This window comes from Brachionichthys hirsutus, chromosome 22 (assembly GCF_040956055.1).
Source record: "Brachionichthys hirsutus isolate HB-005 chromosome 22, CSIRO-AGI_Bhir_v1, whole genome shotgun sequence".
In the NCBI taxonomy this organism is placed as follows: domain Eukaryota; kingdom Metazoa; phylum Chordata; class Actinopteri; order Lophiiformes; family Brachionichthyidae; genus Brachionichthys; species Brachionichthys hirsutus.
The window spans coordinates 1,311,928-1,324,253 of NC_090918.1; the positions used below are offsets into that span (position 1 = coordinate 1,311,928).

The 12,326-nt window shown below is 42.9% G+C and overlaps 1 protein-coding gene across 2 annotated transcripts; it reads right to left on the minus strand.

Moving 5' to 3' along the window:
• LOC137910615 (CD9 antigen-like) lies at nt 1-11,169 on the minus strand. 2 transcript variants are annotated; one of them, XM_068754990.1, is made up of 8 exons: nt 11,037-11,169; nt 4,757-4,859; nt 2,196-2,293; nt 1,651-1,725; nt 1,420-1,521; nt 893-982; nt 717-800; nt 1-581 (listed from the first exon to the last, which is right to left on the minus strand). In XM_068754990.1, the coding sequence occupies exons 1-8, from the start codon at nt 11,103-11,105 to the stop codon at nt 516-518; spliced, it is 687 nt and encodes a 228-aa protein (XP_068611091.1). In that variant the 5' UTR covers nt 11,106-11,169; the 3' UTR covers nt 1-515. The 2 variants fall into 2 exon arrangements, with proteins under 2 accessions (XP_068611091.1, XP_068611092.1); XM_068754991.1 differs by lacking the exon at nt 11,037-11,169 and adding an exon at nt 8,749-8,878.
• Between the last annotated feature and the right edge of the window lie 1,157 nt (nt 11,170-12,326).

Genomic DNA, 12,326 nt, shown 5'->3' on the forward strand with positions numbered 1-12,326 from the left:
AACGTTCATTAGTTCATTTATTTGGCATTTTAGAATTAATTGAGTTGCGTCCTTCAAAATATTTGAAGAAAAACTTCAAAGTTCTGCTTTTAAAAAAACAAACAAAAGCATTTAATGTATAACTTCAGGAACAAGCAAAATTATCGCACTAAAATTCAGGAAGCGGAGCCCGATTAGAAGCAGCTTCAGGCAAACTTAAAATTTTACATAAACTGCAGCTGACGTCAGTCGAGAGCTATGGCGCTAGTAAAGAGCGATCTTAAACATCCTCCAGGGGGCAGCACAGTCCAACATCTCCTTTTCCTACAAGCCAACTTGATCAATGTGTTGAAGAAAAAAAAAGAACACTATACTATACAACTATATAAGATCATTTTTAAACTCAAACTGGAAACGGCTCCGTACTTTCACAGGTCGACTTGGCCATCCTGTATGGAGCCAAACTAAGGGATGACTGTTAGGATTATTTAAACAACGTAAATCTCAAGCAGACGTAAATGTAAGCGTTCTTTTGTTCAAACAAAGTCCCTGGACCTCTTAATGGCACAGCAGAGCATCATGCTGAAGATCATCCCAAATATCTGTGGGGAGGAGACAGGAAAAAAACAACAACAGTGACGCTACGTAAATATTAAATTAATTTGGAACGGACGTTTCAAGAACCTGCAACAAATGTGTGAGAATGTAAAAAACTTGGCTTCAGGATTCGGACATACCATGATGACACCGATCCCGATTCCAACCCCGCCGATGATGTGCAGCTTGCTGTTGAACACCTCGTCGATGGCGTTCGGACAGCTCTGAAGGACGAGCAAAGAGAAACAGGATTTCCACACCACGGTATTCAATAGGATGCTTTCCGTACGAATCCGACAGGAATCCCATCAGTTACCGTGGTGACGAGGACCTCCAGTCCCTCCTTCTTGGGGCAGATATCTTTGGCAGAATCAATGACGGTTCCTGTAGGTCCGCAGCAGTTCAGCTGGGCGGAGGAAACAGGAATGCCACAGTATTAAATGTTTATCATTATGAATTTAAACATCAAAGAATAAATTAAGATCTGCCTCTATCAGGATACAAATGGTATTGGTATGATGGTATTCATGGATCTTATATCAAGATCCATCTTAAAATCTTAGGAGTTCCACGCCACCAAGTTCACGGAACTCCAACAAGCAGTTTTTTTTATGTCGTTCAGACAGCAGACTGTCCTGAAAACAAAATGTCTTAGAAAGGTCGACCTTAAGATGGTGCTAGAGGTCAAGTTGCACGATATGATCGCAGACTGAATGTTGCAGAAACCCGGCGTGCAAAACGATCGGATAACTACAGTAACTAGTCGTTCCTGGCCTCGCGTGACTCCAGAAGAATTCAAGAAGCCGTCTGAGGCGACGATAAACAGGATGGGCGTGTTCTCACCCCAAAGTGGATGAGGCGCAGCGTCTCCTTCAGGGCCTCCTGTCTGGTGTCTCTGTAGTTGTTGTAGGTCTGCTTGTAGAATTCGGTAACCTCCTCCACCACCTGAAGACGCGCACACACACACACACACACACACACACGCCCTATCAACACCATACACTTCCCTGATGGGTTTAGTTAATGGCTGGCAGACATGATAAGACGACGCCATCTAAAGAGTTCACTCTGTACCCTGTCCTTGTTGGAGAGGCCCCAAATCCCAGCAGCCACTTCCACAGCGAAGATGAGGAGCAGGAAGAGGAAGAACTAAAGAAAATAAAATGTTATATCAGCTCGTTTAGGCAGCTCCAGGTGATTTACAAACACCCGAGCAGCTGCAGTGCAGATTATGAACTACATTTCCCCTCTCATCATATGCACCGGAGCATCGAGTGGTCTGTAATCGTCTGATGAAAAATGAATTAGAGAATCTTAAAGTGGGAAACTTTAAGATTAATCCAGCCGCACCTTAGATCAAACCATCTCCCCCGCTCCAAGGGAAATCGTGCCAAAAATAGGAAGGCTGGTTAAATACTTTAAGGTTCATCGTTTCCAAGATTGTGTACAAATCTATACTGCAAAGTTCCAGGAGAAGTTAAACTCCAGGAAGTTATCATCACAAGTTTCTTCTTAATGGAAAGACCTCACTTCTGCTTCAGCACTTAAGAGAAGCGTTTCTCCGCCTACTTTCAGGCACCAGACTGTGCTCTTGACATGAAACGGAAAGCTTCCCTCACCAATCCCAGCATGCACGGCGACTCTTTGATAGCTCCGCAGCATCCCAGGAAGCCCACAACCATCATTAGAGCTCCAGCCGCAATCAGGATGTAGACGCCTGCAGAACAAGTCGCATGTTAGGGGAAACTAAGAGTTGCTATTTCATAAGTCTGATCAGAATCCAGTCGATAACAGCGCTTGTAAGCATCTTTAGAATACGACAGTAGATCAACGTGGGGCGTCGCTTCCCCCCCAGCAGAATGCATGAGAGCAGAGGCATTGTTGCTGCTCCTCTGGATGTAGTTATGAAGCATGGCGACCCTTGCATAAACAAGCCATAAATAACTGAACAAATTAATTTCCCCCAAACGCAGCCATCACTGCGTCGGCGTCGCCCGGCTGCCCACTTCAGCGATCAGTCTGATGGAATTCAGAGAGAAGGGCGGGAGCGGGCCCGTCTTTCTAAGAGAACACAAAAGTGCAGAGACAAAGACAGCTCTGTCAACCAGAGAAGAATGAACGCTATGCGCCCGGCTGGTGGAGCCGCCTCGCCGCGGACCCACGATGGCCTTAGTTACCCTCAGCGCGCCCTGAATCGGGTCGTTCCTGATAATAAAGCAACAGCCACAACGTCGCGTCAGAAAAATACATAAACGCTTTTGCATTTCCCCCCTCATAACTGGATTCACACCGTCCACATGGCGATCTGGATCATCATCAAAAGTTTAGGAATTGTTCTTGGTGTCTTTATACACCAACCATGGAAAGTAAAAGTGAATCAGAGTTGATATATTTTTTTTTAACTGATTTTTGAATCCGTAAATGGGATTTTCAATGTTAAAATGTAATGTTTTTTACTGATGTCATTCTGGGTCCGATCCGGATGAAATTCGGCGGCGTGATAGAGATCCCGCCCTTACATGACTGTCAAATTCCATAAGCATCAATCAATAATTAACAGAGGCATCGAGGTAATCAAAAGCAAGAACTTAAGAAACTGAGGATCCTAAAATGTATTTGAAATATAAATAGCATTAAAAAAAAGATTGAGGCAAATACAAGGCCAGTAGATCTATTAGGTATTTAATTACTGTTGCATTTGTCATATTGTGTTGCAGCTATAACCAGTTGCTGGTACGAGTCTACAGATCGTCCTACAGAGCTACACAAATGTTGAGTCTGACAAAATGAGTAACGTTTTACGTGCCAGAATGTCGTCAGCTCTTCTTTGCCTTGTGTTTTTAAGCCTACCTCATGCAGTCATGGTAACATGCACCACCATCTGACTTCCTCTGACCCTAGAATTGCCCTTGGCGAGGGGCTCATACCTGAAATTCCCAAAGAGAAATGACATTTCTTGGCAAAGGAGGTAAAGTTTTCACGACGTCTGCTGAACGAAGAGCAGGATTGCGACTAGACTGATAGAGCGCATCATGTTTAGATGTAGATAATGGGGGTCAGGCCAGGAACAAATTAAAAGCACCTCCATTTCCTTTAATGAGTCATACATGTCGGTGGAATGCTAGGCTGGGCCAGGTTGTCATTGTAAATGAAAACTGGTTCTCAACCGACTCCGTGTGCTTAAATAAATAAAGGAAAACTAAAAGCTGAAGTTTCTCAGCCCACAAAACATTTTGTGTGTGCATACAGGTCACGCCAGACAAGATGAAGAACGACAATCTTTGCATACTTTCACAGTCGCACAAAGAAAGTGTAGTTCTATTGTGCGCGGTGCGACTGGCTGGTAGGTAAACGCCGAGGTATGCAGAACTCACAGGTTCATCGAGCTCATCTAGTGGCGCAATAGAAATCCGGTCCCCATGACGACGCATTCACTTTAAACTGAACTGAAGGCTGCATTAAGGTTAGGTGATCTCTTAAGAGAGCTTCCTGCCTGTTGTATTGACTTCGCTGTGCATCACTTTAAGTTGAATATCTCCAGCCCGAGGTCATTTGAAGAATGTCTAAAAAAAATTAATTAGTTGTTTCAGAAAAACTGAACAGTAAGAATTAATCTTCCTTAGGGTGATGTTTGGAAAGCCTGGATTCTGGATTGTAGGCAAACGGGAGCCCCACGTCGGTATTATAAAAACAGTCACATGACAATCAGTGCAATATATCTCACGTTCATCCCGAAAATATTTCACCTACTACCGGTACTTGTTTTACTTGTTAAAGTGCAGGGGGTAGGCGACTTACAACTATAATTATTTCCGAGGGTTTTGTCGTGTTAAAGTATATTACGCTGCGTCACGATCCTGTAAATGAGTAGAAAGAGACAATTTCCTCCTGGTAGACATCGTGGGCGAGACTCCAGAAACTGTCGTACACTCGATTCACTCGCTTTCCGGCATGTCGTAAAAACACCCTGCAAAACGGGCAAAAAGCAACGGACGAGTGCGGTCGTAAAGTGGAACAGTCGCGCAGGTTGGAAGGCGAACGACCCCCTGTATACGGTATGCAAAAACAATTATTTAAAAGCCCGTTTGACAAGAATTTATGATGAAATAAAGAAGGTAAAATTTAAATCAAGGGTCAAAGGTCCAACTGCGCAGACCAGCTGTCTGATGTCAGGCCTCACCTGTGAAGAAGACTGTAGGTGAATCCTCTCCCTCAAACAGTCCGGCTGTCCTGGAGTCAAAACGCAGCCAAAGGCCCACAGCCAGCACGCCGGAGCCCGCCAACTAAACAGGAAACAAAGACAGCGAAAGCGGGTCAGACTCCAAAAAAACAGACCAATGAGATGCCTGGTCCACGGGCTCGGTCTGAAAAGTTTGAGCTAAATGCTAACAATGACTGAAGCCCAGTGAAAACACCAAGTCTTTAGTTTCACCTCAAATCCATACAACGTGAACGTGAGTTTTGTATAAATGTATCCACAAAATAGTAAATATGCATGCTCAAATAAATATGCAGAATTCTCCCACAATCCATTGCAAAAGGATGCACGTTTTATCATTGCTTTACATTGGGAATCATATCATGTTTAGGCTACCATGTTATTTAAATATGAAAACCACCATACTGGACAGACTAATATAATTATCAGCCGATGACGTCAGGCAGATTCATCCCGCCTGCTGATGGCGCTGGAGGAAGGACTGCAGGCGGATTATCTATTTCATTCTGTACCAAAGACGACGACGGTAAACACCTCTGGGACAGACTGCAGCGTCGACGAACAGAGAGCTACGAGTCGAAAAGTGAAGTCAAGCCGTCGACCACATTCTCCCAATTACCCCACCCACCCCGAAGAACCTGAACAACAAGAATCTCATCCGTGGTTTAAAAAAAAAATACATAATTAGATCACTTTCCACAGTTAACGCGATCTGTGATGTCAGACCTGACTTTAGGCGTTCCCACATTACTGGTATTTTCCAGTGACACACACGCGCGCCATTTCGTCCTCGTGTGGAACGCGCATGACATCCGTTGCACGTCTGCCCACCGAGTCTTGGAGCAACTTTTTCCTTATGCAAAATGATAGAGGGTGACGCAAAGGGGGCAAGTTGTTGGTCACACCGGGCAACATTAAAAATATTAAAAAGCTTGAGGCATATATCAAGTTGTGATTTTTAACCCGATCATTATAAACATGACAAATGACAGTCTGTGTTTTTCTTAGCGACAGCAGCAATTCACTAGAACCGTTCAGTATGCCCCTCAGCGACCGCACAAGTCTACGTAACTCGGTCCGAAACCGCAGCCGAACGCTGATGTCCATGTTGTTGTGCAACTGGGAGGCGGGAGTGACGCATCGACCTTCTGCGCTAACTGGTGGCGTTGTGCCTCAACACGTCCCTCAGGATTCTTTCTGCTACAGCCCGATGACCATGAATCAGTGGGTCAACGCCGCCAATGTTCACCCTGCAGGCCTCCAGAGGAAGAGCAAGTTCATTCAAACACGGAGGGGTCAAAACTGCCACCTACACAGGCAGAAGGGGCAGAAGTCTCCCTCTTGAATTACCTGGCGGGGCAATTTCAATATGTTTGTGTTTCAATTTAACTTCAGCCATAAAAAAATGAGAATTTACATGCACGTGCGGCTTTGGTCAGTTACACTGGAGTTTAAAGACAAAAAAAATAACTAAAACACCCAACCACAAACTTCCTGTGCTGCCAACGGTAATATAAAATTCACACTAAATCTGGCTACTTTTTTGGATTTGCGAAGATTTTTCTTGTAATTATTGCAAGAGCGCAGTACTAATGTCCGACTTATGCAACCCTGACGCGATCAGCGCGTTCTACCTCACAATACGCGCTTGTGTTCTGCAGAAACTCGTTTAAGTTCTTTTAATTAAACATAAAAGCCATTTCGGCGGCTCGGTGGCGCAGTGGTAAGCACTGTTGCCTCACAGCGAGATGGTCGCAGGTTCGTCTCCGGCCTGTGGCCATTCTGTGTGGAGTTTGCATGTTCTCCCCGTGTCTGCGTGGGTTCTCTCCGGGTTCTCCGGCTTCCTCCCACCACCAAAAACATGCTGCCTAGGCTGATTGGTGACACTAAATTGCCCGTAGGTGTGAGTGTGTGTGAGTGTGTGTGTGTGTGTGTGTGTGTGTGTGTGTGGCTGGTTGTCTGTCTCTGTGTTGCCCTGCGATGAACTGGCGGCTTGTCCAGGGTGTCTCCTGCCTCTCGCCCATTGCCTGCTGGGGTTGGCTCCAGCTTGGCCCGCGACCCGATAGCGGAATAAGCGGTTAGAAAATGAAAAAAAAAATGAAAAATGAAAAGCCATTTCCTCATTCTCTCTCTTATTACTTCATTATCTCCACCAAGGCAGTTCTATTTTGGACGGGACTTGTTTGCTTGATTGTCAGCAGGAATATAGGTGTTAACGTACAGTAACCGTGATCAGGGGAGTTGTGGTTGCTCATGTAGCCGTAGCAACAGGCCTTTCCCTCGAGTTTCACATTTGCCCTCTTTAACCACAGAGCCATTAAAAGAGACACGGCAACAACAGCAAACATGAATTATAGCTGAAACGCTTGGAAGCTTTGACAAACACACCGTCTTCACTCACAAGATAGTGAAGGCGAATGCCATGGTCTAATGTCGGGTACAGGAAACCTCCTCCAGGATAAGAAACAATGTGGAAAATGTTGCCTTAATTTCCTGAAACGCAGTCAGACTTGTTCGGCATCTGCTGTTGAAAACTTAATAGCTTCTTATCGAAGAGCTTCGATGAAACTAATAAAGAAGCCAGTTTTAGCCAAGGCTTGTTTTTGTTTTCGGAGGTGGTCGTTCATCTGTGCCACCGTCATGAGGCCCGGACAGTCAAGCGTGTGCTCATCTGATGCTGCCAACATCAGATCACAGCAGAGGAGGAGCAAATATCCTGAATTCTTTTCACACTGAACACTGTTTAGTTTCACACATCCTCAACATCTGCCAAATTATTTAATCTTATTTCCTACAGTTATGCCAAAAACGCAGGAGGAGGGATCACACAGAATGGGAAGACGGACAACTGTCAGTTACTAGCGAGAAAATGGATATCTAGGCCAGCAGGGCGTGTCTTTGAAGTATTCAGACTGCCGTACGTGGGTCGTTTATTCGTTAACTTGTATTTTAGAAACATTTTCTAGAATGAGGGAGCTCTCAAATCATGAGACCTTTGTTTGGCGATTGAGTGAAGATAAAACCTGGGTAGGGGACACCATAAAGTACACAGAAAATACAGTATATTATGTGTTGTAGTATAGTGAGAGATATAATACGGCTAAAAATGTATGTGCAATGTTTGTTAATTCATAATGTCCAGTATCTCATACAGACAAGGATTCGAAAATGATATTCTAAATGTGCAAATCAGATCAGAGCAAACTTTTTATTGCTCGTTTTTGCAAATCGTTTTACGTTTGTGGAACATAGTACTCAAGGAGCAGTTTCCAAACCACAGTATTAATACACTGATTTTCAAGGATTACCTTCTCCAAAACATGAAAGATAGCTTTTGTAAGCAAGTTCCTTCAAACAGTATTAGAGCACGAGTGGAGCGATTCCCATGTTTGTAGTTCACAATGTCTGCACCGCTCACCTGTGATTTGAGTGCGACTAGTAACTAGACTAGTAACCAGACTAGTAACCAGACGGTTGGTTGTGATGAAGCGTGGATGGTGCAGCTGATTCCAATTACCCAAAGCAGGTGCAACAAACAGCGCTCCATTATTCTACATCAGCAGCCCACGGACAACAAGCAACCTTTACAACGAGAAGATGCTTGTGCATATTTTAGAAGCTTTACCAGAACATTTGTCAGACTGTAAGAATACCTAAATGCATTAGTAAGCATTCCTGCTTTACATTTCTCATGGTCACAAACGAACTTCCAGAAGGAAGCTGTTCCACATTTTCAATTTTGTTCCAAAGTATTATTGGAGCATCTTTTTTTTTCTTTTTAATTGCCTGAAGGCACAACTAAATTAAGCACGCTCCAACAGGAAACAAGTCGATTCACTTAAATGAGCTTTTCCAGTTTTCAATACGTTTTGAAGAACAATTTCCTGCAACCAAAAAACAAACCGGTGTGACGTATAAACCACGTCCAAGATTGTTTAAGTCACTCTACATACCCAGAAGAGAAAGTTGAACACAAACATGAGGTATTTGATGCATTGTATTCCACCCATGGCTCCAAGATCAGGACGAACGAAAGGAAAATGTTCTCTGTCTGACTCAAAGCGTCTTCTAAGTCAATGTGGGAAGAACACAAGGGCAGGAAGGAGGGAAGGAAGATGAAGGGAGGATATTTCTGCGAGCCACACCCATGCTTTGCTCACCTGGGTATAAAAAGGAAGTCTGGGGGCGGGACAAAGGGGAGGGGGTGGAGTCATAGGGGTGAGGGGGGTTGAAATCAGGGCAGGTAAAGTGCACAATACTTTATTTAGAGTTTGTTTTTGTGTCTCTTCTACACATTTATTATGACAAAATAAATGGGTTTTAAATTCTATTGGATTTTACTTTGTAATTGTTTTTCATTAAATGTAAATATTTTACTCAAGCTTTCATATAGCAATATAATTTTATCATTTTTTTATTTGTAATTTATAATTCCTGATAAATCTGATTACAACCATAAAAAAAATACATCATCAAATTAATAAAACAATAAGACATTGCTATTATTACATAAAAGCAGCAAATCCTCAGACTTCTGAGGCAGGAAAGAATAAATTATTCACACTTTGCATGATGGTAAAACAACTACTCAGTTATGAAGATGATGAAGATGACAAAGTGTCTGGAAAGCTGAGACTGACCAGCTAACAATTAGAAGAAGAAGAAATAAACGGCAGAGAAGACAAATATTTAGAGAAAGCCTGAGTTACTGAATGAAAGATTAATAATAAGATAAGAAAACAAGAGTAGAAACAATATTCTGCTTAAACGAAGGCCAAGGCCGAACGATCGTGGACGTGGCGTGTGTTTAACGTGTTTATCTTCCCATCCATCTACAATATTTAACAAATCCAACCAGGAGTGTTTGCATAAGCCTGATGACAAACAAACAGGTGAAAGCCGCTTGGTGGAGGCGACGCCAAGCAACCACCCACCCACCCACCCACCCACACACACACACACACACACACACACACACACACACACACACACCTCCTGTGACTGGGGGTTCACTGTTGTGTGCTGAGGTAACTCGAGCTGCTTCCCTCTCCCAGTAGACCCAGTGATACCAACAACACCAGCTTTGTTTCCAAGCCGCTGAAGCCTCCGGCATGGCTCGCCCTGCTTCTCCTCTCTCCCTCTCTCTCTCTCTTTCTCGCTCTCTCTCTGCCATGAGTGACAAATTATTTTATTTGTCAAGCATTCCAGATTTGTGTGCATCACCAGAATAGCTCTTTGTTTCAGAAAATTCCGTAAAAGTCAGGATCCTAAGAGGAAACCCCCCCACACACAAAAGGGGGTGAAAGAAGAAGGATGAGTTCAAGACTCAAGATAAGGATGGGATTTTAAACCGTCTTCCCTTTTCATGACAGAGTTGTCTCAATCTCGCCACCTGTTGGAATTTATCAGCAGTCTTCTGAAGTCGGCGAGCCCAAGAAGACTCCACCATCAGATGTTATTAAAGATCCCATGTTATACTCTTTTTCCACAAGTTATCGCAGTCCCCAGATACTTATATGAAATATCTGTGAAGGTTATTGTGAAAATAGCAAACAGATGCTGCAGGACAAGCATCCCTCTTTACTGTCAGAAAAGCCTCTGAAAACGACACTGAAACTAAGTTCATCGCGTGCATGCAATAAATGTGCATGCATGTGCGCGTTCGCCCCCTGTGATGTCATCAGGGGGCGAACGCGTTTCAGTAGGTGATAACAGAACTACGGAAACTATGCAGGATTGACGTGATGGTTTATTTTGCTGTTTGTGGGGATGATAATGACCCAAAAACAGCAAAATATTCGTGTAGAAACATGAGAAACGTGAGTTTTTCGATATGTCTCCTTTAATACCGCATGTTGCATTCTTTTTTGAAAGTTCACAAGTAAATATACTGTTGATTTATTTATTTTTAATGGAAACAATATGTACATGTCAAAACCATTTCAGCCCACGTATAAAACAAAAATAAAACTATTAAATGCCTTCATCTTCTTCATCTTCTTCCGGACATCACTATTGCCAAGTACGGCTTGCAGTACGAGATACAGAGAACTGATCGCCATCTATATTTTCACTAAGACAATACACAATCTTTCTTTGATGCAACAATAAACATTTATTGCAGCCTGTTATTTCGTGACTTTCATTTAAATAAAAAGCAGCTTAAACTTTATTCGTTATTTTTCAAATGACACCCTGCAGCATGGTGATCAGCATGTTGCGCATCATTTTTAGGACTTACCCAAAAGACGAAATTAAAGATGAAGAGGGCGTACTTGACGCACAGCTCCCAGCTGCTGAGGGCCGTCATCCCTGATTGTGTCTGTTGCTGTTAGCCGGTAGGTACAGACGGGGTGTTTGTGTCAGTGGGCTCGGTCCGGTCCGGTTTGGCCAATTCTGTCTGTGGTTGTTTGGTTTGTGATGGACTGAGCGTGCGCGCCTGATCTGGAAGAAAACAGATGATCAGCTGCTCTGCTCAACACCCACAGAAAGAGATTTCTGTGCGCCCTCGCTGCTCCCACTGTGCTTTTTTTTTTGTTTGTTTGTTTTTTTGGCCCTTCTCTACAGATTTTTCTGCTTTTCTATAGAATTTAATTAATAAAAAAAAGTCAAAATTTTTAAAAGAAGTCAAAAGAAGAGAAGGACAAAATAAAGCCTGAAACGATGACATAAAAAAAAAAAGTTTACCAGGGATGTTACAGTTTGCTTGTACAACATTTACTCTACCTCTAAGCAGGACTGCCACTGCATGAAATACACCATAGATTCAACTGCTGCACATTTCTGTTCTGAATGTCACAATTATAGTCGTGAATACAAACTGTCAGACCAAAGACAACATTTAGCAAATGGTAATTTTATGACCTAAGTGTACAATTACTAAAAAATAACTTAACATGTGACTAAAAGGATACAGTGTGTTCAGACAACTACAGATTTGTGTTTAATTTTAGTCAGCGCAGACACGCCTTCAGTGGAATAAATGAATAGTACAACTTTGCAGAAATATTTTTTTTGATAATCACCATAAGCTAAGTTTAATGACACATATGAAAAATATTAAAGCCATGATTATGGCACTTCAAACATAATGGAAGAGTCTGAACCGAAATACTGAGCTTCAAAATGTCACAGCGGTCCACACCAACCCGAGTCAGTTGGTGTGTGTGTAGCTATGTTCTCTCTCTCTGGTGGAAATGGGACTGATTTTCATCAGAACAATGACAACAGTGTGACGGCTCAGCCCACAACCTTTGTTTGCTGCTGTACGCAAACACACGCTGATGATGGTGAGGATGATGAAGATGCAGTGCAGTGCAACCCAGCTGATTAAATCCCACAGCTATGGAAGTAATCTTTCAACACATGACAGCTTTAACAAGGGTACAATCATCCAGAAGCACTGATATCTAAGTCAGATATCATGTTATGTCCATATTAATCTATACTGTATTCCTATTAACCATGCAGCTATAAAGTGTTCAATAGCATTTCATGTACTCAGTTACTGCAGCCACAATTACTGTACTGT

Excerpts from the sequence above, each read along its gene's own strand:
- LOC137910615 (XM_068754990.1), bottom strand. The coding sequence starts at position 11,105 with ATGACGGCCCTCAGCAGCTGGGAGCTGTGCGTCAAGTACGCCCTCTTC. Across the intron at positions 2,294-4,756 it reads ACCTACAGTCTTCTTCACAG|GCGTCTACATCCTGATTGCG; the intron begins GTGAGGCCTGAC and ends CTTGTTCTGCAG. Across the intron at positions 1,522-1,650 it reads GCCTCTCCAACAAGGACAGG|GTGGTGGAGGAGGTTACCGA; the intron begins GTACAGAGTGAA and ends GCGCGTCTTCAG.